General features: G+C 44.4%; 1 protein-coding gene across 3 annotated transcripts in view; it reads right to left on the bottom strand.

Annotated features, from left to right (window-relative positions):
• Nucleotides 1-1,224: 1,224 nt before the first annotated feature.
• The window catches only part of pdxka (pyridoxal (pyridoxine, vitamin B6) kinase a), a 31,908-nt gene continuing 6,425 nt past the window's right edge, over nucleotides 1,225-26,707 (bottom strand). For all 3 annotated transcript variants that reach the window (XM_061234870.1, XM_061234872.1, XM_061234871.1), the window contains exons 3-11: nucleotides 20,705-20,809; nucleotides 13,047-13,130; nucleotides 11,079-11,113; nucleotides 10,117-10,202; nucleotides 9,850-9,895; nucleotides 8,110-8,221; nucleotides 7,781-7,917; nucleotides 3,596-3,662; nucleotides 1,225-2,956 (exon numbers count right to left, since the gene is read on the bottom strand). In XM_061234870.1, coding sequence (XP_061090854.1) covers nucleotides 2,844-2,956; nucleotides 3,596-3,662; nucleotides 7,781-7,917; nucleotides 8,110-8,221; nucleotides 9,850-9,895; nucleotides 10,117-10,202; nucleotides 11,079-11,113; nucleotides 13,047-13,130; nucleotides 20,705-20,809 — 785 coding nt within the window. In that variant the 3' untranslated portion in view covers nucleotides 1,225-2,843. The remainder of the gene's footprint in view (nucleotides 2,957-3,595; nucleotides 3,663-7,780; nucleotides 7,918-8,109; nucleotides 8,222-9,849; nucleotides 9,896-10,116; nucleotides 10,203-11,078; nucleotides 11,114-13,046; nucleotides 13,131-20,704; nucleotides 20,810-26,707) is intronic.

Genomic DNA, 26,707 nt, shown 5'->3' with positions numbered 1-26,707 from the left:
GGGGAGGCAAGTTCTGCTCTGGCAGGCACCATAAAGAATGGGGAGGGGGGGTTTGGCTAAGGACAGAAAACCAGCTTGGGTTTGCACTGATGGCTATGAACTATACCAGAGCTGGCACACTAACCCACATGGTTTTACCACACTCTGCACAAATTTTCTCTCCATTTACATATTTACACGTATTTACACCTTCTTTTTTTTCTTCTTCAAGCAACTGAAGACCCTCCTCAGTCTTTTTTTCTCTTGGGGGGGGGGGGGGGGGGGGGGGCGCTACACTGCGTCAGCAGTGTCTGGAATGGTTGCCATGGTTTCCTGCAGGGCATGCACTGGGATACCTGGGCTAGTTTGGTCACATGAGCCCCCCGCCCTGGGCAGCTCTTTTAATAGGGTCATCATAGTCATCTTGCCAGAAGACGCACGCTCACACACACCATCTCTCACACGCTCAATGTGCGCGCTCTGGTAAAGCTAACTGGTACCTTTGGAGGCTCCTGATTATGCCAGGATACTTCTGGTTTTTTTATGCCCCAGGCAGGTGCATGTGCACATACATGAACACATACACACACAGCACCTGCCGTTTGCGCTCATCCATAGAGACGGGGTGAAAAAGTATTTTAACTTTGGTCGGTCTAAATGTACAGAAACTGTTCTACCAAGAAAATGCCGGAAGCGAAACCATTTCCCACTGCTGGTGGGTATAGAACTTCTCACTTTTTCTTTCTTCCCTTGAAGAAGAAAAGCTTGGAAACACAAGGGGCCCCCTCAACCACCCCCCCACCCCCCAAACCCCACTTACAGACGACAGACACACATACACACGTACACATACGCACAGCTGGAACAGAGATTAAACAGTTCACAGGTTCATGGAAAGCTTAAGAGTCAGTATGTGTCAGTCAGAGCTGGGCTAACCTCCTTGGTCCTGCACAGACATGCCCGCTCCAATCCCCAACCCCAGTGCTCTCACGCCCTCAAAATGAAGAGGTTTGAACTGAAAACCATTAGGATGATGGAATGGACAGAAGACTGCAGGTCTACGAGGAAGCCATGTTGGACTGCAATGGACTGTGGGAAATGCATGTTGCTAGACAGCTGCAAAATTGCAGTTGATTATGATGATATGACATTAAAAAATAATGGTTAAAAAATTCACTATATTACAGGACCAGAATCGCAATCACAGCTGGGGAAATTAACAAGACCAGCAACGGAAATCAGTCATTTTAATTTAAAAAGTTCATCTTTTTATTTGTAATTTACATTAATATAACCAAGCAGCAACTGGTAATTTGGCACTTTTTGTAAATACGGGTTGATTTCATTGTTGGCACAGACAAACAGCTTCTTGTTTGCTCTTCTTTACACTGAACTAGAGGCAGTTTGATATTTTATACACATCTCTCTTTCTATGATATGCTGTTTAAAAATGAATAAATAAAAATATTAAATAACAATGAAATACGACTAAGCTAAATGGTTGTGTTCATGTATAGACCAGTTTTGTATGATTATCATTGCAAGTAATATCGTTAAAATGAAATGTAAAAAATAATAAATTATTGCATGTCATAAAAGGGACTATCAAACAAAACAGTAAAAACATCTACAAATCTTACAGTTTAAACTTTGAAATGACAGACTTCTCCCATTTCAAAGTGAACAACAACAAAATCACATTGTTGGAAATGTGCAAGGTTCAGAAATTGCATATGACAACCATGATTCACATGAGTACAATGGGAGACACTTTCTCAAAACCACTGCAGTAGAGCTACTGGAAATGATTCATGAATACATGTCACAATTGTGGATTAAATCGAACTCGAGCACAAAGTCAAGACTCATCCACTACAGAAGCCCCTCCAATGCAAACAGAATTTTATGCCTTTTGTCTTTGAACTTGTTTTCTTTTTCTTTTTTTTGCATGAGGCTAAGAGAGGATGGGTCCAATCAATTATTATATACATGATATGGGTGTATGGTCACACCTACAGTACCCGTTTCTTAACTTCCAAGGACTCAAGGATTTCCTCATGTTTTTAACCTCAACAGGACTGAAACAGACTCACAATGGGACCAAAACAAGACCACAAAAGGACCATGGCTTGACAAGGGCCAATTAAGAGCGCTTGAAGATAACGTGAAGGTAACGTGGCCACTCAGAGCCCTGAAGTCTATTTTTCAAGAAAATGAGCCAACAACTCCTGAAGGGCCTTAATGTCAGGAGGGTTTTGTGGCTTCCTTAAATTCAACAGCCACTATAGGCCTTCGATACCAGACGCGTGGACCCGTTCGCCAGTCAATGACTTGCGGTTATTACGAGGCTAAGTTCTGAAACCAGCAGACACACTGGCCCTCCAGGACTGGAAGTTCATCTACGTTCTACAGGCAGTGCAAAAAAACAAACAAGCCCAAAAGCACTGACCTATTGTACCCTTTGCCCTCTTAACCCTGATCCCAAGTTAGAGGACAGCTTGGGATTCTGGGCATTTGTGTGGGAGACACAGTTCCAGGGGCATTGTGGGACTGTATGTGCAGGACTTGTAAAGAGGTTAGAGAAGCTCAAAGAGGGATTCGGAGGGCGAGGGAGCGAGAGTGCGATCGAGGAGCCCTCTCCCCCACCCTTCCCCTCCTCCCCCGCCCTCCACCCTCGGTACCCTGCTGAACTCGGCTCATGGAAATGTTGTGCTCTGTTTCTAAGGCAATGTCACATTACAGGTCAAAATGTACAACATCTATACATTGTGCGGTTGTGTATTGGGGTGGGGTGGGGTGGGGAGAGGGGGGGAAGGGTAGAGGAGGAGTGGTGGGGAAGGGGGGGAGGGGGGGGGGAGGGTGCTCTATAGCACAGTGGCCTCCACCACGATGGCCGGGTCCTCGATGTCGGCTTTGCTCTGGATCATACGCAACTCCAACTGCGCCGGGCTGGGTCTCCGGCCCGGGCCTGCCATGTCTGAGGAAGAGGTGGAGGGAGACGGGAAAAGGAAGGCGGAGAGGAACATTAAGAAAGAGAAGGAGGGAAAGAGAGAAAAGAGGGAAGGACGGAAAAGAGACGGAAAGAGATTATGAAGATCATACAACACCAATGACCGTCATGTGTTTACTTTGGAATACAGCAAGCCTACAATTACAAATAAGCACTCCAGATCAGGAGGGAAAAAAATGGCATAAAGAACTTTTGGGGATACAAGACAAAAATCACATACCCGCACTTGCACACACATACTCTACAGTGTAGTCCATAAGTATTTGGACAGTGGTACAATTTCTGTTCTTTTGGCACAACTCTGATCCTGATGTTGACAAAGGCCTAGAATTAAGACTAGACACTGAAAGCAGTTGAGAAGCAAACCGTCCAATTTTGGACCCCTAAAATGGGGGGGGGGACTATGTGTAAAGGGTAGTAATTCTTACATAGATCACATAATATGAATGTAAATACCCTAAAATTAAAGGTGACAGTCCACACTTGTTTCAATAAGTTTCATTTCAAATCCAATGTGGTTGAGCACAGAGCCGAAATAACAAAATTATATCGCTGTCCAAATACTGCACAGCACTGTATGTGTGAACACACACTCTTGTGTCTTACCATGAGCATAGGAGATAGTCCTCTGTATAACATGATGCATGACGGAGAAGGTCTTCTCACAGGCTGACTGAAATGGGAGAAATGTGACAAAACAGGACCATCCAGGTTTAGACAGAAGCTTTTTCCAAGATATTTCTGAAATTATGACTGAAAATACTGTGTAATACTGTATTTTATAACATTTTATATCTATAAATTGAACAGATGCATGGACGCTCACGCTCGTACATGGTGTAATGCCATGTCAATAAAACACCGTGAAATGTATAACTGAGAAACAAGATATTAATTAACTATATACATATCTATACCATAATGAACTACAATGATGAGTTCAGACAAGGCTCTCAGTGGCTATACCATGATCAGAGCAGACAGGTGAAATCAAATCGGGAAAGAGGTGATCTGTGCATATTTTGGGATGATAAATGGGCGTCTAAAATCTGTATACGAGAACAGATATGTACCCGAGACTTTGAGATACAGTGTCCTTTAGGACCATTTTATCTCCCTCTGGAATTTGGCCAACTGACTATAATTTTAGTTTATGTGCCAGGGCCAACAACGAGAGGGCTGCATGTATAATCGCAATAACGCATTGATGTGCTCAGTGGACCAGCCCATGTTTGTTCTGGGGTATTTTAATACATGCAACCTAACAATACATCTGCCTAATCGTCCAGGATACAGTACTGTGCAAGAGTCTTAGGCACCTGAGATTTTGTCATATAAATTTGGCCTTTTTCTTTTGTTTTCTGCATAAGCGCGTCAGTAGAAAACAGCAAATTTGATTTGATTTTGTTTGTTTAGAAGTGACTGTAAAGGTAAATCTGTGAATAACTGCAAACTACATTGAATGATGCTATTATGGTATGTATTAAGCATCAGTAAAATTAAAAGAACTCGCATGCATTGCAATATCAACTTATATCAGTGTAAACATTTCCATCTATTCCAATGTTCAATTTATTACCAGACTCTGAGCTATTGGGGCAGGTAACTTAATGATCAAATGTTTTAATCTCATTGCATATCTCTGACATTTGTATATTGAGATTTTTCTAGAGCGATTGTAGCATGAGCTATGTGGCAGAATGGTGGTGCAGTGGATAATACCATCACCTCGCAACAACAATGTCAAGGCTTTGAATCCCGACAGGGGCCTTTCTGTGTGCAGTTTGCATCTTGCTTTCAGCTCTTAATCCCTCTATCAACCTCACCCCTCTCCCAGTCTCCCTCCTTCTCCAATACAATTCACTTGTAGGCGGAACATTTTGAGGAGGGAGGTGGGGTGGTGAGGCAGTCCAGATCACACCCATATGATCCTGATTTACATAATTTATGTCTGACTTGAAATGAGTGTTATAGTTATTTACATTATTTTGAATATACACTTACACTCAGTGATCACTTTATTAGGTGGCCCTGTACAGCAGCTTGCTATTGCCATGTGACAGCAACTAAAAGCATAAACCCATGCAAACATGGTTAAGAGGTTCGGCTGTTTTTCAGATCAAATGTCAGAATGGGGAAGAAATGTGATCTAAGTGACTTTGACTGTGGATTGTTGGTGCCAGACAGGGCAGCTTGAGTATCTCAGAAACTGCTGATCTCCTGGGATTTTCAGGCACAACAATCTCTAGAGTTTGCAGAGAATGGTGCAAGAAAAAAAAAAACATCCAGCGAGCAGCAGTTCTGTGGGCAGAAACACCTTGTTAATGAGAGGTCAGAGGAGAAGGGCCAGACTGGTCGAAGCAGACAGGAAAGTGACAGTAACGCAGTGGAATGCAGAAGAGCATCTCTGAACACAACGCGTCAAACCTCAAAGTGGATAGGCTACAGCAGCAAAGACTTAATAAGTATAAAAGTCAAATAAATACCTAATAAAGTGCTCACTGAATGTATATTTGGTTTATTTGTGGATACGTCCCTCTGATAATTTTCAACATTTTCCGGCCACTTTACAGTCACTTTAACCATTTTCAGCTCTTTATAGCAATTTTCTTTGATATTTAGATACTTCATTATTTTTTAAAGCATCTTTAAAGCATCTTCAAAGCTTTATTTTTTTAAAGCATCAAGACTTTTGCACAGTACTGAATGTGGACTGTCCCACTTGCCTCTGGATACTGGAGCAGTGCTACAGGAACATCATAGATGTTCTTTTCGGTCGATCGGATCATAGAGATCCATCTTTTACAGAAGTATAGAGCAAAAGTGAAACAAGAGAAGCTGGCAACAAAAGCGGAGCATATTTCCACTGAGAGGTGTAAAGATGAGATTAAAGACTGTTTCGAGGACACGGATTGGCACGTATTCGTTGACAGCTGTGACAACGAACATGAACTGGCAGAGACAGCTGTGTTATTTGAAAGCAATATAATTGAAAATAAAATGGTAAAGGTTTTTCCGAATAATAAACTATGGGTGTCAAAGGAACTGAAGGTATGCCTAAATCAGAAGAAACATCCTTTTATTAAGGGCGATCAAGAGATGGTTAGGGAGACAAACAGGGAGATGAGAGGGAAAATAAATAATAAAAGCAAAATTGAAGTAAAAAGACAAGATAGAAAAATGCTTTTGACACACAGTCTGATAAATAGCTTCTCTTTTGAAGGACCTGAATTATTTTTATGGCAGGTATGGCATAACAGATTTTAACTGAGTGCATGAGGCCTGTAGTAGCTTCCCCAGTTACTCTTCTATCAGGCTGACTGTAGAGGAGGTTACAGCCAGCCTTGCATGCATCAAGCCCACGAAAGCTCCAGGTCCTGATTGGGCAAGTAACTCAAAGACTGTATTCCCCAACTAAAATGAATTCTCACCCAGCCCTTTCTGGGTCTGTTAGACAGAAGTGTTGTGCCAAATTTGTAGAAAGTGTCAAATGTTGTTCTCCTGCCAAAAAATGCTGGAGCGGTTGCTTTTAATGAGTCAGTAAGTCTGACGTCTGTTTTGTGCAAGACTATGGAGAGGGTTGATAAAAAAACATCATAGTCATAGACACACTGAAGGTGCCACCCTGACACTTTCTGATTGAATAGCCCGGCATCTTCAACAGCCCAAAGCATATGCCAGAGTTCCTTTTGTAGATTTTAGTTCTGCATTTAACACCGAGGACACATTCTCCTGCAGTTTTTGCTTGATTTAGAGGTCAATTGTGGTCTTATTTTTTTGGTTCAAAGTCTCCCTGTAAATTACCCGCAAATCACCCTCAAATGGTTTCCATAAATGATATAGTGTCAATTATAAATACTTACCTGTACAGTTTTCTTTAAATGATTTTAGCATCATTGTTTAAATAAACAAATGATATGGCTCTACTTTGTTTTTGTTTTTTTTTACTTTGTACTACCAGTTTATACCAGTACCTTGGAACAATTTTAGACAGCTATCTATATTTGACGAGAACTGTGATTTTATATACACATCTGTCGTGGCTAGACCTCATTAGGAAACTGCATGGTTTTGAGGTTATCCAAATATTGTAGAGATAGCAACTGAATGTGTCTTGTGCTACAATATGATGGTTTGGTTTGGTTATCTCAATGTTAAGAGTAAGGGTAAACTTGAGTGGTGAATATAGGCAGTAAGGTTGTGGGGGAAAGTCATGATGCAGAAAGGATATCAGTAGTATCAAGAGGGCTCACAAACAGCATGCTATCAGTCCAGTACAGAACCACATGCCACTGATATGCACACTGATCTTTACCCTGTCAATTAAGATACAATTGATTTAATTGAATCTAATGAAATCTAAGGGAAAGCAAATTAACTGCGCTGAACTGAATTTACTTGAGTTGAGCTGAGAGGAGGTGAGTCGATTTGAATTGAGACTGTGTGAGAGAGAGAGAGATGGAGAGAGAGAGAGAGGGAGAGAGAGAGAAAGAGAAAGAGAGGATGGCATCTTTGCTCCCCTATAATTCTAGGACTTGTGTTCAAAACGTATGGTTTTCAAGGGTAGGTGAGCGTATGGATTGCATTTCAGCTGAACTGCAAGTGAACATTTTGCAAAAAAATAATTTTAGCAAAGGTAAATATTTTAATCTTGCAGTTGAAAACTGTGCTCATGACGACTCTTGTTTCTTTATCTCTGCGAGGGGCAGCAGGTTATTTCTGGATTGTGTTTACTGTTATGGTTCTGGTTTGGATGTGGGTTGTGTCTAGCGGTGGGTTAGAGGTCCAGACCTTGAGGTCATTGGGGTGGTAGTGAGTCCAAGCCAGCATCATGGCAGCGAACAGGTCCCCTGTCCCCACAAAAACCGCATCCACCTTGGGGATCTCCATTCGGATCCGCTGGGTCGACCGGGTACCATCTGGCTTCACTGGAGGAGACAGGAACACACACACACACACACATCATACACAGACATAAACTGACGCAACTTAATTGTCATGTACACTCTCACTCAGACAATTATACTCAAAGCCACACTCCCAATCAGAGAATTCACAGAGCCTCACATGCATGCAAGCACACACACATACATACACACGGTGTGGAACATTGGTCTCACCCATCCTTTGGCTACCCAGGGCCACCAGAAAGCGGTCCCCCAGCCGGGAGGGTAGGTCAGAGCTGGTCATGACCACCGTGTCAGGGCCCATGTTGTGGAGCAGGTCCATCACCTGCACAGGAGTGACAGGGACAAACACGCGTCTATGTCTGCCGGAAATGTAACACTTACAAACCGGCTCGTGTGTAGAGTATGTGCATATTAATCACAAAAAAACAATGCTTTAAGTGAAATCTTTGCATGTGCTGAAAGCCTATAAAAACAGGAAATGTAATTGATCAGCTCTGACGGTAACATCAGCCTGCTCTCCATACCTTGATGGTTTTGAAATGGGTGAGATATTGAGGTTAAAAATGTGCTATTTTGACTGGAAGTGCCAACCAACGCAAACATATATCGCTACCGCGCTCACGATAATATAGTGGACATGCGTGTAGCGTACATTGCAGTCCGTCAACAAATTTTTTGTTGTTTTCACTCTATACTCCAGCAGACAAACTGTTGAAATAAAATGTAGGAATTGCAGCGCTTTTTATACAGTCCCTGCAATTTTAGGGGACCAAAAGTAATTGGACAAATTAACATAAACTGAAATAAAGTCATCATATTTGATAATTTGTTGCAAATCTTTTGCAATCAAAGACTGCCTGAAGTCAACCCATAGACATCACCAGATGCAGGATATCTTCCCTGGTGATGCTCTGCCAGGATTGTACTGCGGCCCTCTTCAGCTCCTGCTTGTTTCTGCGGCGATTTCCATTCAGTCGGGTCTTCAGCAAGTAAAATGCATGCTCATTTGGACTGACATCAGGTGATTGACTTGGCCAGTGAAGAACATTCCCCTTTTAAGCCTGAAAACTCATTGGTTGCTTTGGTTATATGTTTTGGATCATTGTCCGGCTGCATGATAAAGCACCGTCCAATCAGTTTTGAAGAATTTGCTTGCATCTGAGCAGACAAGATGTTTCTTTGGCAATCATCCTGCTGCTGCTGCCATCATCAATGAATACACGCGCGCCAGCACCTGAGGCAGCCATACGCCCAGGCCATAATACACCAACCATCATGTTTTTCAGATGAGTGGGGGTGCTTTGGCTATTGAGCAGTTCCTTTTATCCTCCACACTTTGCTCTTTCCATCCCTCTGGTACAGGTTTATCTGCGTTTCATCAGTCCATAACACTTTGTTCCAGAACTCTACAGGTTTTTTTATGTACACTTTTGCTAACTTTTTTTTTGGCTATGTCCCTGAATTATTTATTCTGATTTGTCAGCCTAATGATGGCCTGCTTTACTGACACTGACACTTCTTTAGTCCTCATCTTGAGAGACAACAACAGACTCTAAATGCACTCCTAGAATCAACTCTAGACCTTTTGCTCTTTTATGCAACTTAACTCAACTTAACGTGTCCAAGAAACATTTGAGCAGCCAATTGGGGGGACTATGTATAACAATGACTACAATTACTACAATTACTACACAGTTCAGCCAATATGGATGTAAAAACCCTAAAAGTCTTCACTTTAACCACACAATTATTGTTTTATTTCAACCAGTTGTTTGCTGGAGTACAGAGTGAAAACAACAAAAATGTGTCACTGTCCAAATACTTAAGGACTGCACTGTGCACATATAGTGTAGCTGTGGTGTAGTGTACATATAAGTATAGTATGAGGTAAATAGTGCACATAGAAGTACATTACAGGTTAGATGTAGTGAGTATGTAGTGCATACTCACCTCCACTGCATCCTTCTCTGTGCTGACATTCTTCCCCGTTAGCAGCCTGTGGTACAAACACAATTACTCCCCATATAACAGTGTTTCTCACACAAACTGCATTTCTGGGAGTTCCCAGACACACAAATAGCATTTCTGGGTGTTCACAAGCACACAAACAGGTGTGGCATTTCCGTTGCAGTTACAGACACATGCCATTTCAAATGTATTTAGATTTCAGACATATGAGCAGCGTTTCCGGTCATGGAGTCGTGCAGTTTAACTCACTCTGCCTCAAACTGGTTGGGTGTGATGATGTCAGCCACGGGGACCACCTTGTTCTTGTAGACAGGATGGAGGTTTTCCGGAACATACTGCAAACACGGGAGGGGGCACAGTAATGAAGCTCACACAATGAGTAATCAAAACGGTCACATTAACTAAAGATACAATACAATTCCATTCCGAGTCATACTTGAATCACTTCACATTCTCCACAGTCCTCGCACAGAAGAGGGAGATTATGTATATAACCTAGGTCTGCGAAATAACAAGCTGTGACATCACCAACTGCCCCACATCCTACAAATGCCTCTTTTTACGCAAAGTGCAACATCACAGCAGGCAGTAATTAATCCGGGATTCTCGGAGAGAAAATTCTGCGGGCTGCTTTCATCCTCAGACAGAGCGGGGCTGGGTGAGAGCTTTTCTACCACAGTAATGACTCAGTGTGCCACAGCACAGGTAAGTATCCCTCCCTCAATGAGGCCCACTGCCTCATACAGAGTCATGCACTCTAACACTCATGTGGGGAGGCATAATAGGGGAGGCGTAATAAGGCTGTAAATACGGTTTGTGCTTGCATGTGTGTGGGTGTGCATTTACACTGAAAGAAGGTATGAGCTTCAATTTCAGAATACATAAAAAAATGCAATGAATCAAGAGACCGAATGCAGGGATGAAGAGAAGGAGGGAGGAAGAGAAATTTAGTGGGAGATTGAGGGGATGAAGCACCGGTCTGCTAGGTGTTGTTCTCACATTCGATTAGCAAGCAGTTCAGGCCCAAGAAATCAAGACAAGATGAGGTAGCAGTGAAAACAATTGCTTTAATTGATCAATTAAGTGCTGAGTAACAATGAAAAGCATCTGACCCTGCAGCTCCCAGTGGGACAGAGGGAGACAGGGAGGGAGAAGGAAGGGAATGCGTGGAGGAAAGAAAGGTAAGAAAGGAAATCAAAACCGACACTCACCATGGAGCCATGATCCCCCAGCACTGGGTCACACACTGAGGAAGACAGAGCACACCGAGCACTTCAGTAAACACACACACACAAAGGTGCATGCACACACACACGCACACACAAAGGTGCGCGCACACACACACACACACAAAGGCACTTGTGCATGCACACGCATGCACACACACACACACACACACAAACGTGCACGCACACACAAGCACACATAACACACGCACACACATACACACACACGCACACGCACCCACAAAGGTGCTCACACACACAGACACACACACACAAAGGTGCGCGCACACACCTGCACGCGCGCACCCACACACACGTGCGCACGCAAAGGCACTTGTGCATGCACACACACGCACGCACACACCTTTTTTCATGGCCAGTTCTCCCTTCATGGAAAGCTGCTCACACACCCCAAATGTCTCTTTACAACCAGACAGTTCGACAGATATAATTCATAAGTTATGAAACAGTAAAAGTAAAAAAAAAAATATATACAAACACACATGCATGTCATAACACAGTTTTCATAATAAAATGTTTTAATTTTCATATTTTTCTGCTTCTCTCTCACTCTCCTTCCCACGCAAGAAACAAAAGAAAACATCAGAAGAAAGCGGCCTCCAGTCTGGAGACGTGCGAGCGGGTAGGAGCGAGTGTAGCTGAATAAAATCGATTCCTTCTGGAATCCACGTCCCCCGCTAGTTGCGGCCCGGTGGAGAGAGGGGAGTGCGTGTTTAAGAGGCGCGTGACGTCAGCAGCGGAGGCGATAACACGTCTCATTCATGACTGTGCGCACCACTCAGCGCGGCTGACTGAAACCATTTCCCGCTCCAGCGGTCGTACGGGGGGGGGAGGGGGACTCAGCAGTGACCTTGAGAACAGGAAGAGCTCTCGCACCCTCAGCGCTGAGCCTCCCGAGTGTCACCCTGCATATCCCAGCATGCCCTGCTGGAGCCCCCCCCAGATACAGAAATGACATCACAGGCCAGGTAGAGAAAGGGAGGAAAAAAACAAGAGGGAGAGGGAGAGAAGGAAGGACATGGACATGGACATGACAGGGAGAGGAAACATGAAGAGGAAAGAAAGAAAAGTGGAGAGTGAGCAAGAAAGATAGGGTGGAAGAATGGGGGGCAAGCCAGAAAGAATGAGGAGGACGATATGAAGACAGTGAGAAACTGATGCATAGTAAAAGAGAAAAGAAGAAAGGATGAAGAAGCAGGAGGAAGAATGAGTCCGAGGAGGAGAGGAGATGCAGAAAGGAAACCAGGGCACGACTGGCACCAGCGGCCCATGGAGGCCAGAGAGGGAAGTGCTGTAGATATGCTCCAGAACTCAGATGCACAGCACAACTGCTTCTCCAACCGAGTTCAGTCTTTCATAGATTCCTCTCCCATCGACCAACCGAGCGCTCCAGCAGCATAACCAATGGCCTGGACTCAAAACACATCATCTGTCTCTCCCTCATTCCCTCCCAACCTCCCTCATCTCTTCCTTCCACCAATGGACTGAAACATGATGTAGACCAAACTAAAACAGGCAGTTTTAAAAGCCCAAGCCTGGAGCCAGACCTGTATTGAACACGACGTCGAACATAGCTACGACTGACTTAACCGTTAAGACCAACTTTTTTTTACATCCAGCTGGTGCAACCAGCCCTGGAGTCACAAGATGTTGGTGTCAAAGAAGGTGATAACAATGCATTTTAGAATCAGCAAGGTCTCCTGAAAGAATAATCGAGTTAAAGCTGCAAAGTCACTGCCTCTCATAAATCACCTACGGACCAAGCAGAGATATGAAAGGAAAATCATTGTGGTAGGTCGATATCTGTGGTGTTCAAAATGAAAGGAAAAAAAAAAAAACAGTCAAGCACAAGGGAAAGGCCCAATAACTATGGTGCATGTGTACGCTTAAAGGCTAAAGGTAAAATGCTGAAAGGAAGTGACAGGGACCCACCGTACACGAGGTTTGGGTTCGCCCTCTTCAGCTCCTGCACGATGTCCACCACCATCTCCAAGAAGGACGTGTCTCTGGTGTACCCTGTGGGAAGAAAAGGATCCTGGGTAAAAAACAACAGTAAAAAAGTGAACCTAATTGTAAATACCGTGCAGTCCCTAAGTATTTGGATAGTGACAAAAGTTTTGTTGTTTTGGGGGGGAACTATGGGGGATGGGGGAATTGTGGTTAAAAAGGGATATCATTTTTACACGGTTCAGCCGATGCAAATACCCTCAAATTAAAAGCTGACGGTCTTCAATTTTACCTCCTATTCATGGTTTCATTTCAAATACGCCGGTGTGCAGAGCCAAAACAACAAAAAATTGTTTCACTGTGCAAATACTGACTGCACCGTAAATCAAAGATGGAGTCAATTTCAGAGTCCATTCCTTCTTGAGAGTAATCAAAGGAATTGATTCTTTTCAGATTGTGAGGAAGGGAGAGGGCAGTTGGCCAAACCATTGATGAAATGAAGATGGAAAAAGACAGTTTAGGCAGAAGTCCTCTTGAGGGCAGTGTTGGCTCATCCGTTCAGCCCATCACTCATTCAGCCCCGTTACTCTCACATTAAAACCCGGAGCCTGGAGTCAAACAGAGGGGGAGCAGACAGCAGATGGCTGAATGAAAGGGTGACCGAATGCCGAACGGGAAACAAAGCAGAAGCAGCGTTATTTACGATGCCGATTCAGACGTTTGTCGCTGTGGAATCGATTGCCTTGCTTCTCAACAGTCAATTCTGAGAATCGACCGGCTGAAATGGGCCATTTATCAATTCTTCATTCCCGGCGACAACAGGTGCAGGCTGAGGCCAGGGGTCTAACCTTTCCGCCTTCGCGGTCGAGACGATCGGATCAAAAGACACTCACTTCACCTTCTGGGAAGAGCACTTACAGTAGCAGCTCTTGGCACACCGGGGGGTGTAGGTGGTGCCATTGGCTAGGAAACACTGTTATGTGAAAGAAAACATTGATATGCTGCAAAAGCGGCCAGGATTTTCACAATAAACTGAACTGCTTTCACCAGCTTTGGAGGAGAAAAAAGTAAGCCTGGCAGGCTAGGTTTCAAAGAGAACGAAGTCTCCATATTTTCTCTCTGTGGGCTGCCAGGTGGCAGAGACTCAGGGCTTCCCAGGATCCCTCATATCGAATGACCGGCATTCCAGAAGAGCAGCGCATCTTCGGCCGCGGCGTGTCTTTCAGGGGGACCGTCCTCTGCTGGTGCTCGGGTGCCCGCAGCTGTGCCTGCACCGCGCGCACGTTTAGAGGACCCCTGCGACGCGGCCGGTGGCCCGCAGTGGCCGGCGGTGCGCATTTCGGAGAACAGTTCAGCCCGATCATCCGCGGCGGCTGCCGCCAGGAGGCACGCCGTCCCAGAGTCCCCGGCGTTTCGGAGCAGCTGCTAACGGAGTGTGACAGCGCGGCAACGCCGCGAGAGTGTCCTGACAGCGGCAGAGAATTTCCAGGGCTTTTTTCTCTCTCTATCATTACGCTAACGGTGCGTGACGGCAGCGCACAGATGCGCGTATTCTGAGAGCTAGCCGAGAGCGGAACCTGTGGAAATCCACCGAACTACGCTCGTTTCTTCAGAAAGCGTTCACCCTCCTTGAACTTGTCCACATTTTGTCCTGTTAAACCTTCGAATTAGAATGAATTTTCTTCCTTTTTTTTTTTTTCATTCACTAACAAATTAAACACATTTGTGATTCCGGAAGTTGGGGCCATTGTGGAATACTGACCTTCCCGTTTTTGTAGTTCCTGCTATTGCTTTGAGCAAGTATCCTGTTGGAACATGAATCTTTGGACTAAATGCAGATCTTTTGCAGACTTAAACTGACTCATGGATTTCCCCTTATTTGGCTCCATCCATCTTGCCCCTGATGGTAACAAGCTTCCTATTCCCTGCCGCTGAAAAGCAACCCAACCATTTATCAGTTAAAGTTATTTTCAGGTTTTGTTTTTGACATTCTGCTGAATACAGTGCCCTCTATAATGTTTGGAACAAAGACCCATTTATTTATTTGCCACTGTACTCCTCAATTTGAGATTTGTAATAAAATGGAGGCAATTAAACAGACCTTAGCAACTACACCTGTGATATGTCCCAAACATTATGGTGCCCTGAAATGGGGGGACTATGAATAAACACCGCTGTAATTTCAACATGGTGAAACCAAGATGTATAAAAAATACTCTTTAATAAAATCTGAGAATGTGCACTTTAACCACATGTTAATTGTGTGATTCTAAATCTAAAATTGTGGCAAGTCAGAGGCAAATCAAGTCCCAAACATTATGGAGGGCACTGTATATGTTAAATATATGTTAATTTGACTTTGCAAGAAATTGCGACGCGCCAAAACGAGGAATAATCAACAGGGGGGGGTGAAAACATTCCGAAGGTACTGTATGCGTAACGTAAACGGTATTCTTCCATCGATACCAGGAGCAGTATCCAGGTCACGCATTAGAGGCAGAGAACCTTGTGGCGGTCAAGTCCAGGCTTGATGCAGTGCTCGACACTTTCTGGAACACGAGTAAACGAGGAGCCCGGAGGGGCTGAACGGCCTGCTCTGCTCACTATGCATTCCCACACTCGTCCACTCATACATCCGCTCCCCAAAATGAGTCAGAGGCCCTGACGTGCGGGAGCAGGGCGGGGGGTGGAAGGGAGAGGATCCCTGGTCCTTTGTAGCGTACCTGTCGCTCAACAGTCCTGCAGTGCTGACTCTGCACAGGTGCGACAGCGAAGAATACCGATAAGGACAGCGGGAGAAAATTCCACCGGTTCTGCTGACAACACGGTTCCTTATCGCCCATAACAATTAATGTTTGTGTGTGCGCGCGCGTGGGCGCGCGCGTGTGCGTGCGTGTGTGCGTGTGTGTGTGTGTGGGCGCATACCTGCATGAACGAGCGTGTGCATGCGAATGAGTGAGTGAGGGTTTGCAGGAGGGTTCACTGCTGAATGTTTACAGTATATTCATTTATTAGGACCGTGCACCCTACATTCATACAATTTACTTTATTCAAGCAAGAGTGAGAAAGACAGAGAAAGTACCATAGTGGGAGACCGAGCCTCTACAGCCGCACAGTAAAATGTGCGGTGTTCAACCAACACTTACAGAGTACATACGGTCCTGCTCAGGTCAAGTGTAGGACCATTTGTACATGGTTAGTGTTGAATTAACACTGGACATATTATAGTGCGTTTGGGAGAATTGGTATATGGCTCAAGAGTCAGTTGCCCTCCGAACTGCGGCACAAGTCTCCACAACTGCATTGAATTAATTACTGAATGTAATCTTAATGTTTCATCTGGAGGCAACACCTGACATATTGTCTCATTTAGCCTGCAGTTTAAAATATATCCATTGCATCGTTATTATCCAATTACTCCGACATTAATGTAACAACGGGGCATTTACATTAACAGGCCCATTATATGAACATTATACTGATATTAATAGCTCATGATATACTTCAATAAAAACACTCTTTATCTAGTCATTAAGAAGCGCACTATATTCCCATAATTATCATTAATAATGACAGAAGTAGGGCCAGAGGTGGTGAGTAGGGGTATTAAAGTAATGGCATTATGAGCAGCATAGTCGTATTAGTAGAAGAAGGGTAGCAGCTGTAGTTGTATTTGCGGAAATAAAGGTAGTTGAAGCAGCAGTGGTTGTAGTAATAGTAGTAGTAGCAGTACTCACTACAAGGTATTGATACAGTTAACTCAGTCTTAAGATTGACAAATATCCTTCAGTCGTGGCTGTTGTAATTATTAACCCATTTGAATGCACACCTGCACTTTAATTTTGTAATTTAGCCGGTATAAGACCACCTGCAAATGGATGCAAGGCTGCAATACTGCTAGCATTAGCAGCTAGCAGTAGTGTTAAGATTTGTAGTAGCAACAGTGGTAGCACTATTAGATGTAGGCTTTACTATGGAAAGAAAAGAGCTGTCACAACTACTATAATTACAAGTACACACTGCATTGGTCAACACTGCATCCATTTAGCAGCAGTTATAATAGTATCATCAGCAGTAGCAGTTATAGTACAGTAGAAATAGCAGTAACAGCACGTTGTAGTAACAATAGCTGTTGGATAAGTATAGGCTGTAGGCTAATAACTCCTGCACGTTGATGTGAACACAACTGAGCAACGTGCAGGTACAAATAGGTCTGGTTCTGGGTCACTGCATCTGCATGACTGCAGTACTGCCCTCTTAAACATATTCCCCCACAAAAAAAGGCATTCTGGACCCCAAAGGCTTCTGTCCTGAGGACCGTGATTAGTGGACAAAACTGTCACTCAGTTAAATTGGGTCTGCCTCCCTAACCCAAAGGGAGTGTGCGACAATAGGCGGGAGGTTTCAGAAATATTTCTTTTCTGATTGGTCGCTCAGTTAGCATGGTGAGAGGCAGCTTACAGTAGGCAGAGAGGTGGGGGGGGGGGGCAGAGAGAGGGAAAGAAGGAGAGGGAACAGGGAAGGACAAAGTGGAAAAACAGGGGAGAGAGAAAGGGATGGAAAAGGAGAGCTACAACACATTAGCTCTGGAGCTTAAACTATCCCTCTCCTTTTCTCTCTTTCTTCCATTCCCCATCCAACCATCTTTAATTCCTTTTATCTATCTCTACCATCTCTCCCATTTGTTCCCATCTCTACCCTTATTACCGTACTTTTCTCTCTTCTCGTGTCTCACGCTCCCTTCTTTTAAAGAAATTGATTATTTTTCTCTTCTCTCTGTACCTTTCCCTGACTTTCTCCACCATCGCTCTCTTCCTCTCTCTTTACCGAGCGTCTCTCTCTCTCTCTCTCTCTCTCTCTCTCTCTCTCTGTCTCTCTCTCTTTACCGAGCATCTCTCGCTCATCCTCAAGGTGACAGCGAAGGAGACATAATCTATCAGAGGGCACTCGTCCCTCTCCTCCCACCCGCCAGACGTCCGCACCACGTGGCCAAAAGGTCCGGCAGCATAAATCAGCGAGAAAATAAAAACAAAGCAGGCAAACGACTCTGTCTTCTTAATTGCCGCCTTCCTCCAGGACCTGCAGAACAAGCCATTTTACATTATATCATTATCACCCGTTTAACCGGCCGTCGCCTCCATCTGGGACGACTCGGAGAACTTCGGGAGGGGCGCGGAATGGAATACAAATGGCCGACGAGCGCAGAGGAACCGGCAGCATACAAACCGCCTCAAAGGCGCACGCAACCGCTGAAGCAAAAACGCGCCGAACCCAAAGGGCATCGATATCGGCATAAATCGTAAACACTTGCTTGAGCTTGATTTACAATACACCGAACGGGGATCGTTCAAGGCACCTCTCCTCGCACAGTCTCATTATATTACAATTAGGTGTTTAACAGAGGCTCTTATCTAGCACAACTTAGACAGCTTAACAACACCTCCCCAGGCGGATATTTACTGCAGCGATTCATGGTTAAGTACCTTTGCATGAGGGTGCAATGCCAGTGCTCCACCTTTGCTCAGGGTTAGGATGATAATTTGTTATTTATCTGATGCTTGTTATCCAACGCGACTTACAGTTGATTAGACTAAGTAGGGGACAATCCCCCCCTGGAACAATGCGGGGTTAAGGGCCTTGCTTAAGGGCCCAACAGCTCTGTGGATCTTATCGTGGCTCCACCGGGGATCAAACCACCAACCTTACCTGTAGTGTAGTGGTTAAGGTAAATGACTGGGACCCGCAAGGTCGGCGGTTCGATCCCCAGTGTAGCCACAATCCGCACAGCCGTTGGGCCCTTGAGCAAGGCCCTTAACCCTGCATTGCTCCAGGGGAGGATGGTCTCCTGCTTAGTCTAATCTGGATGAGAGTGTCTGCCAAATGCCATTAATGTAATGTAATGTAAATATCCCAGTCATGTCCCTTATCCACTCGGCTACAGGCTTACATCCCAGTTCCCAAGCCATTACACCACACAGTGTCACCCTCACTGTCTCCCTCTGGTCACGCCAAGTGTGGTTGGCCCTTCACATTCATCAAGACGGAGTCGGCCCTTGCTGCACACCACTTCATTGTAGGCGCTTCCCATTGAAGGCAGGCTGATCTCGACATTATACATAAATTGGGGGTGACATTGGCTCAGGAGGTAAGAGCAGTCGGAAGGTTGCCAGGTTCAATCCCGCCCTCGGTGTGTCCCTGAGCAAGACACCTAACCCCCAATTGCTCCTGACAAGCTGGTTGGTGCCTTGCGTGGCAGCCAATCGCTGTTGGTGTGCGAGTGTGTGTGAATGGGCGAATGAGAAGCATCAATTGTACAGCACTTTGAAATAAGGCACTATATAAATGCAGGCATTTACCATTTTTCCATTTAAATGAAAGAAAAGCGCTACAGCAGAATCTTAGACATACAAGATACAAGTCACAGACAACAGACAGACAGTAGAATGGGTCAGCCCAGATGGACCGTACACTATTTAACACTATCAAGCTCCTTATTATCACTGATGCAGAAATATGAGCATAAAAGGAGATGAGACACACTTCCTATTGATTAAAAACTCAAACTAAATCAAATATGGGAACAGGGGGCATGCATGTCTTGGCTAAAAATACAAGGTGCATGCTGTAATTGGCTTCATTATTGGTTATTTAATTTAACTTTTGTTGGTTATACAGTAGCTATAAAATTATTATTATTATTTTCTTTTAAATAAGGCCATATCGAAGCAATGATTCCAGTAATCGAAAAATCCACATCTTTCAACATACAACAATGGTGTATTTTAATGCCGCTTTCAAAGTTGCAAACATTTCCCAGTTCCGAACGACCTCCACGCTCAAGGTGTTTGTATCTCCGAGGTTCTACCAAGCTGCAAAATTATTCTATTACCTGAGCAAATTCCTGATGAGATAGCAAGAATATTTCAGTCTTCTGACCTTCTCCTGGCTTCACGGCCTTCAGGTAGCAAGAAGAAGGTCAGACACATACCATATATCTTCCAGTTCCCTTATTTACCTACTCCATAAAATCTCAGGCTTTTCGAGTCCTTTCAAGGTCCAATTCATCGTAATATAGAGACCCACAAAAACTGCCAACTAGGCTATGTCAGACGTTTAGTGCTTGAAAAGCAATAAAAAATGAAAATGAAAGCCGTCTCAGCACCTGAAATACAAACCTCCAAAATCAGAGTATTGTGGATACTGATCCAATGTCAGGTTCTAAGGCGACCAATTATATAAAATATGGACAGAAAGGCCTTCAAGATGAATGCTGAAACCACTTCAAAGAGCCTCCCTAAAAGCTTGTTCAGAAATGTTTCATTTTTCAAAATGATGAGGACTATTTGCATGGGGAACTATGAACGCAAATCTGCCAAAAACTATGATTGACCTATGATGCGTTTCAGCCTGTGCACACAGCAGAATCCAGGAGAGGATTTACCTTCGGGTTATAATCAAACACCTCTGATGTCAGCACCTCCAGTGTGACCTGAATATGCGATGATCCCCTCTCCAACAGCGATGCCAGGAGAATCCCAATTATGAAGCCTGTGGGATCTCGCATCGTCACCAAAAGGAGTCGACCGAAATGACAAGGAGGAGAATTCGCATACCCCCCCAACTCAGGTGTGCAGGGGACTCACCTGTCAGGACGTAGTCGTAGTGGTTGACATTATTCAGCTTGATTCCCTCGTAGAGAACGTGCAGCTCGTCCGCGGTCAGTACCTGGCCCTTCCAGTGGGCGTAACCTAGACCACAGACAGGAAAGGTCAGAGGTCAGTGAGAGAGCACAGCCAAAGATTCTATGCACCAAGAATAACAGACATTCAGCTGTGGGCATTTAAAGGGATAGTTAATTTTGGTGTAACACAATACATTTTGTAGCGTTTACCCCGTTGTATTTATAACCAGGAGGAACAACGTTAATGCCATCATTCCTCCCGGTTGTCCAGCTCCCAATTCACTCCCATTACATTTTTGGGACCATGCTTAAATTAAAAGTTTAGCACACAACCTATCTACGGAGGATAACAAATAGGTCAGACGGTACTAACCTAAAAAGGTCTGCTTTTTTTGAGCTGGTAAGTTTTCAGGTGTAGATTAGCTATAAATAGAGCAACTATTTTCAGACAGGCTACTGTGTAGAAATACAGCAAGCCTTAGTTTGATCATATTAATCCACACGCCCATGTTATTGTGCGCAAGGATACATCAGTTCAAATAACAAGACTTTATCCGGATCTTCTCTTTCTTTTATAAGGTAATAAAATGTTAATTTAAAGTGAAATATCCCTTTAACACAAAAAATTATTCTTCCATTTCAGTAAAAAGACTTATGACTGTCCATAAAGAGGTAAGGCCAAGGACAGAATATCCACACTTCCATTTGGAACCTTCCAGACACAGGAGTATAGAAGGAACAGCTCAGAAATAGTTCAGTCTAGAAATATTTAAAAAGGCATTTCTAACAGAAAAACATAATTACAGCTTAATTACTGACAGGTTTAGAATTCACACATGCACACAGACATAAACACAAACACAAAATAGATACACGTTCCTATTCTTTCACTCGCGCACACACACACACACACACACACACTCTCTGTCTCTCTGTCTCTGAAAACATTCAAGCAGGTTACTTAAAGACTTAAACACGCAGGCACACATACACATACTAACACAGAAGGACTGGCAGTTGTGTTTTGCCACTCATTTCCCAGATTATTGGTATTCCAGTCACGTGGTTGTTCAAAAATAAGAGCATATCCATACAAATAATATGATTACATACCAAGCAATGACTAATCGGCATTAATCACCATCATATCCTGCGGCAGTTATAATCACAGTTTGCCGAGGAGGTCGTGATTCACAGTATCACTCCACTATGAGTGTCACCCCATATCCTACCCACCCACACTACCCAGAGTTCCCAAACCCAAGAACTGGGTGTAAGCTGTGGGCTGACCCCAACTTCTTAACCAGTCAGAACTGCTGAAGCCCAAACTGTTATGACTGAGAGCAGAAGTGCAACACCTTGCTCTTTGTGAAAGGAATAGTCGTTGGCATTGGATGCAAGAGATCAGCCAGTGACGGTGGTCAATTTTAATCACAGTCATATAAATAAACATACAAATACCGACTGGGTTCAGCTGAGCTGATTGAGACTGACAGACAGCCATTCTGTTTGTTTAAAGGCACAATATTAAAGAAACCATGCGTAACGCCTTTAAATACATCTCTCTGCAGGCCACATACAAGCTTCCAACAATGTATTTCTGCATCTGAGGAGTTAAAATAGAGAACTACTCTCCCCGGCGAAATCAGTTCAGCTATCGATTCAAAGCACCTTGCTTAAACAAAACAGCTACTTCATCAAAGGAGCTTATACAAAACAAAAAATAAACCACAGTATTGCCTCGAGAAGAACAATGCCCAGACAGGCAATGTAAGAGGACATACAGGGCACTCAGCACTCAGCAGCAAGCATAGAAAGTGCCCACAGAAGCCCCCAGCCATAGCGACAGGATCACCCAACTAGGGGGAGGGGGAAACGGGGTCTGTCATCCCCCACCCCTCCCCTTTCACCCCCGCCTCCTGCAGAGGAGAAAGAACTTTATCTGCGTGGCTGCTGGGCACCACCATTCCATCAGTAGCTGTTGACGTTACTACCACTGGAAGTGTGACATCACAAGCCAGGTGAGTCATCCAGCCAATCACATGGTATGGCACCCGTTGCTTAGGAACACGACAGAAAGGAGGCCTGAGGGCCAAGAGAACTATGAAGAGTCACCCTCCTCCTGAATGTGTGCGTGTGTGTGCGTGTGTGTGTGTGTGTGTGTGTGTGTGTGTGTGCCTTCTGCGTTTGTGAACACGTGCAGGCTTGAGATAGTCCGTGTCATCATTCTGTGTGCGTGCGTGTGCATGCTGGCGCGCATGCGTGTGCGTGAATGAGAGGGAGGGAAATCTTTGTGATAAGCGCAGCCTCTGTCGTCATCACATTCAGCTGCTGCGAATCCAAAACGACTCCCAGCTTGCGAGAGCTTTTCAGGTCCCTCGTCCACACACACACACACACACACACACACACACACACACACACACACACACACACACACACCACACATCTGCACGCTGAGATAGAAAGCGAGTGAAAGAGAGGCACGAGGAGAAAGAGGAAAGAGAAAGAGATAAATACAGCACCACTGAACCGGAGAGAGAGAGTGACTGAGGGAGAGAGAGCCAAGGAGAAAGAGAGAGCTTCCCCACCATTGAGCTGAGGGCTGTGTTTTCTAACTAGAATATACTGCCTCTTACTATCCTCCTCAAACTGACGCCCAAACACACACACCCATACATATACATGAACATGTATGCACGCACGCACGCACGCACGCACGCACGCACACACATGTAGCTTGGCCACACATCACCGAGCACACTCATATAAAAACTCTTGGAAATGTATGTACTGGACTGAAAGAACACAGAAGCCCTGTGACAAATAGTATTCTGGAAGAACTTTAAAGACACTTAATTATTCCACAGACTAGGTGCAACAAAATAAAATGGCAAACCATCGGCGAGTCCCAGGATTGAATATGATCCCTCGAGCAGTGCCCAAACACCCAGAGTCAAGTCCTTCCGACCTTCACCTGAACTGCAGCATGAACAAGTGAAGACAATACGGCAGAAATGCCAACTGGTCAACCTCAGCAGAGATCACTCCAGATGAGTGGAATGAGAAAGGAGAGGAGGTGGGACGCTAATGCTGACAGGACTGTGGATGGAGCCCCGAGTTTAAACGGCCTTTCCTCTCCTCTGTGCAGTCGCTGCCCCGCCCGCGCGCACAGAGGACGGATTTAGCGGTTAGGGAACGGGCTCAATCCCCAGGTGGGGCCCTGCTTTTGTAACCTTTGAGAAAGGCACTTCATCTGAAATGCTCCAGTGGAAATGTCCAGCGCGAGCCTATAATTGCCTAAGAAAAATGGAAGGGGGAAAACGGTCCTGATTAAAAAGGCGTCGGCTGGGAAAACAGCAATCGGGTTAGAGAGAGAAAGAAAGAGAGAGAGAGAGAAAGAGAGAGATGTGTGTGTGTGTGTCCAGCGCGTAGTTGTAATAGCAACCATAAGATTGTTTCTCACCTATACTCAAAGCCAATCATTTTACCCAAATCTGTCCATGCACGCAACTGTCCTCCAGACGCAGACACTCAGGAGGGCTCTCCATCCACCCAGCTGTACTTCCTGCTGGTTGACGCAAAGCAGTGCTAGGCTGGAGGTACTTAGGTACATAGATGGAAGACCTCCTGGGAAAGCGATGTTGTTAAGAGTATGGTGTTTATAGGCCTGTATTCCCACAGGCACCAGCAGAAAATCCATTGACCCAGTGCTGTGACAAGGACGCTGTGTAAGAGACTCTGTCTTGCGGGTAACATATTAAACCAAGGTACCGAGTCAGTCAGAAAAGATCTCATTAAACTTTTAAAAAGCAGCAGGCTGTTAACTCGGGTGTCCTGGTAAAAATGGCAAATCTGCTCCCTCAATATGGCCACCAGCTCTTCCCCAAGTTTAACAGCCTGTATAATTCCTCCCTCCCTCTCTCCTTCTCCGTCTCAGCTGATCCGTGGTGAGTATTCTGGTGCAAAATGGCTGCTGTGCATCATCAGATGGGACATGCATGACAAGTGGCAGATGAAACGTGTTCGCCCTTCACGACAAAGTGAGTTGAAATTGTGAAAGTCATAATTACGTTAGCTTAGCTTATGTAGGAGACAGAATGGTATTCTGATGTTCAGAAACTGAAAACTTTTGGAGAGTTTAAAGGCAAATTTGAAATCATGGCTTTTTGAGATTTGAAAGGTGGAATACTGATAGGATCCATACAAGTTCAGTTTTTTGAAATTCCGATTGCCTTTGTAAAACTATACAAATTCATATGATGAAATACAAATCCAATTTCAAAACTTTATACACAATTTCCAATTAAGAAATACAAATTCAGATTTACCCAACTGAAAGGGTACGAATGTCCAACATCGCAGGTGGAATTTCTGGTGCAGAGATCCAAAGGGGATTAACATCTGGTATGAGAGCACTGAGGCTGTGAACTTGTCTACCTTGAGCTACAGGGAGATGGGGGTTAGTGATGCTGCAGAATCTCTGTAGGCAACTCTTCTAAGCAGTCAGACTAGGTGACTAAAATAGCCAAAGCACTCAAACGTCATCGCACATAAAAACTGAACAGAAGAATCGGGACAAATTGTCAGATGCAGAGGTTTTATCAATCCAGTCCAGCAGTGTGTGTGTGTGTGTGTGTGTGTGTGTGTGTGTATACTAGAGCAGTGGCAACCAACCATGTTCCTGGAGATCTACCATCCTGTAGGTTTTCACTCCAACCCTAACAAAGCACACCTCATTCAAGAGCTAGAGATCTGCATTGAGCTGCGAATTAGTAGAGTCAGGTGTGCCAAATTAGGGTTGAAATGAAAACCTACAGGACGGTAGATCTCCAGGATCAGGGTTGGTGACCACTGAACAAGACGATACCAACAATGTCCAACCCGGGTTGACCACCTGTGCAGATGTCAAACAGCCACTGTGTCAGGCGTAAAGGTACACTGCACTGGAGTGGGGAAAATGGTCCATTAATAATGCAGAACCAGGCAAGCTCTTACCACTGGCACTAACCAAGCAGCACTCACACACTCAGCAGCTACAAAACAGAGTGAGAAATGAGATTACCGGCATCTAAAATTAACCATTTTTAATTAACTGCTCACGGGGTACAGAGAAGGCCGGATTAGCTTGGAAAAAAGAAATTTATGCGGAATGCGGTTTTTAATTTCATCCTTCAGAATTAGAAAGGGGCAGTCATTTCAGTAGAAAAAAATCATAAATCATTTGAGGAGAGAACGCCAAGACTGCCTTTTGGCATGGGCCTGAGGAGGGAAACAGATATGGAGAGATCAGCAGCTGTGGAATCTCCTCCTCCCCTCCCTCTTCCCCCTGCATCCTTTCATTCCTCTTTTAATTCTTTATTTCCCTTCCAACAACACCCCCCCCCCCTTCCCGCCACTGAGTTCAATGAAGCAAGCTTATTTAAACTTCAGCAATTCTTCAACACTGCGACACTAATCACAATGAAAACTAAATGAGGACATCATTGATACTGGAAATAAACATCACAGTATAGCATGACATTTCATAGCATCTCGTAAAAATAAACTCTCCTACCATGTAATAGACTAACTATTTATTCAATAATATAGGTAAGGGAAATTCATTACTATCGTTAAAGACTACAATTTAAACATATAGACCACTCAATCAGTGTTATGAGACGCAGTGAAAACCAAAGATACATTCATACATAACACAAGATCAGATTTATGTTCTCGTAAATAATCTTCTACACCATCAGACTAAATAATGAACATTTATCACACTCATTAATATAACTTGCGCACAACAAGGACACCTTTATTTGTTTACTAGAGAGTGGATACACCCCAGGGTCTGGTATGAAAACCTGACCGTGCCAGCGGCAGCTGTAGCTAGCAGCCCTCGCGTTAGTGCTCGAGTGGTCGTAGGACCACCCAGGGAGGGAGGGTTTCGGTTGGAGGGCCTGTAACCCCCACTGCA

Source organism: Conger conger, chromosome 3, assembly GCF_963514075.1.
Source record: "Conger conger chromosome 3, fConCon1.1, whole genome shotgun sequence".
In the NCBI taxonomy this organism is placed as follows: domain Eukaryota; kingdom Metazoa; phylum Chordata; class Actinopteri; order Anguilliformes; family Congridae; genus Conger; species Conger conger.
This window is presented reverse-complemented; position numbering and strand designations above follow the sequence as displayed.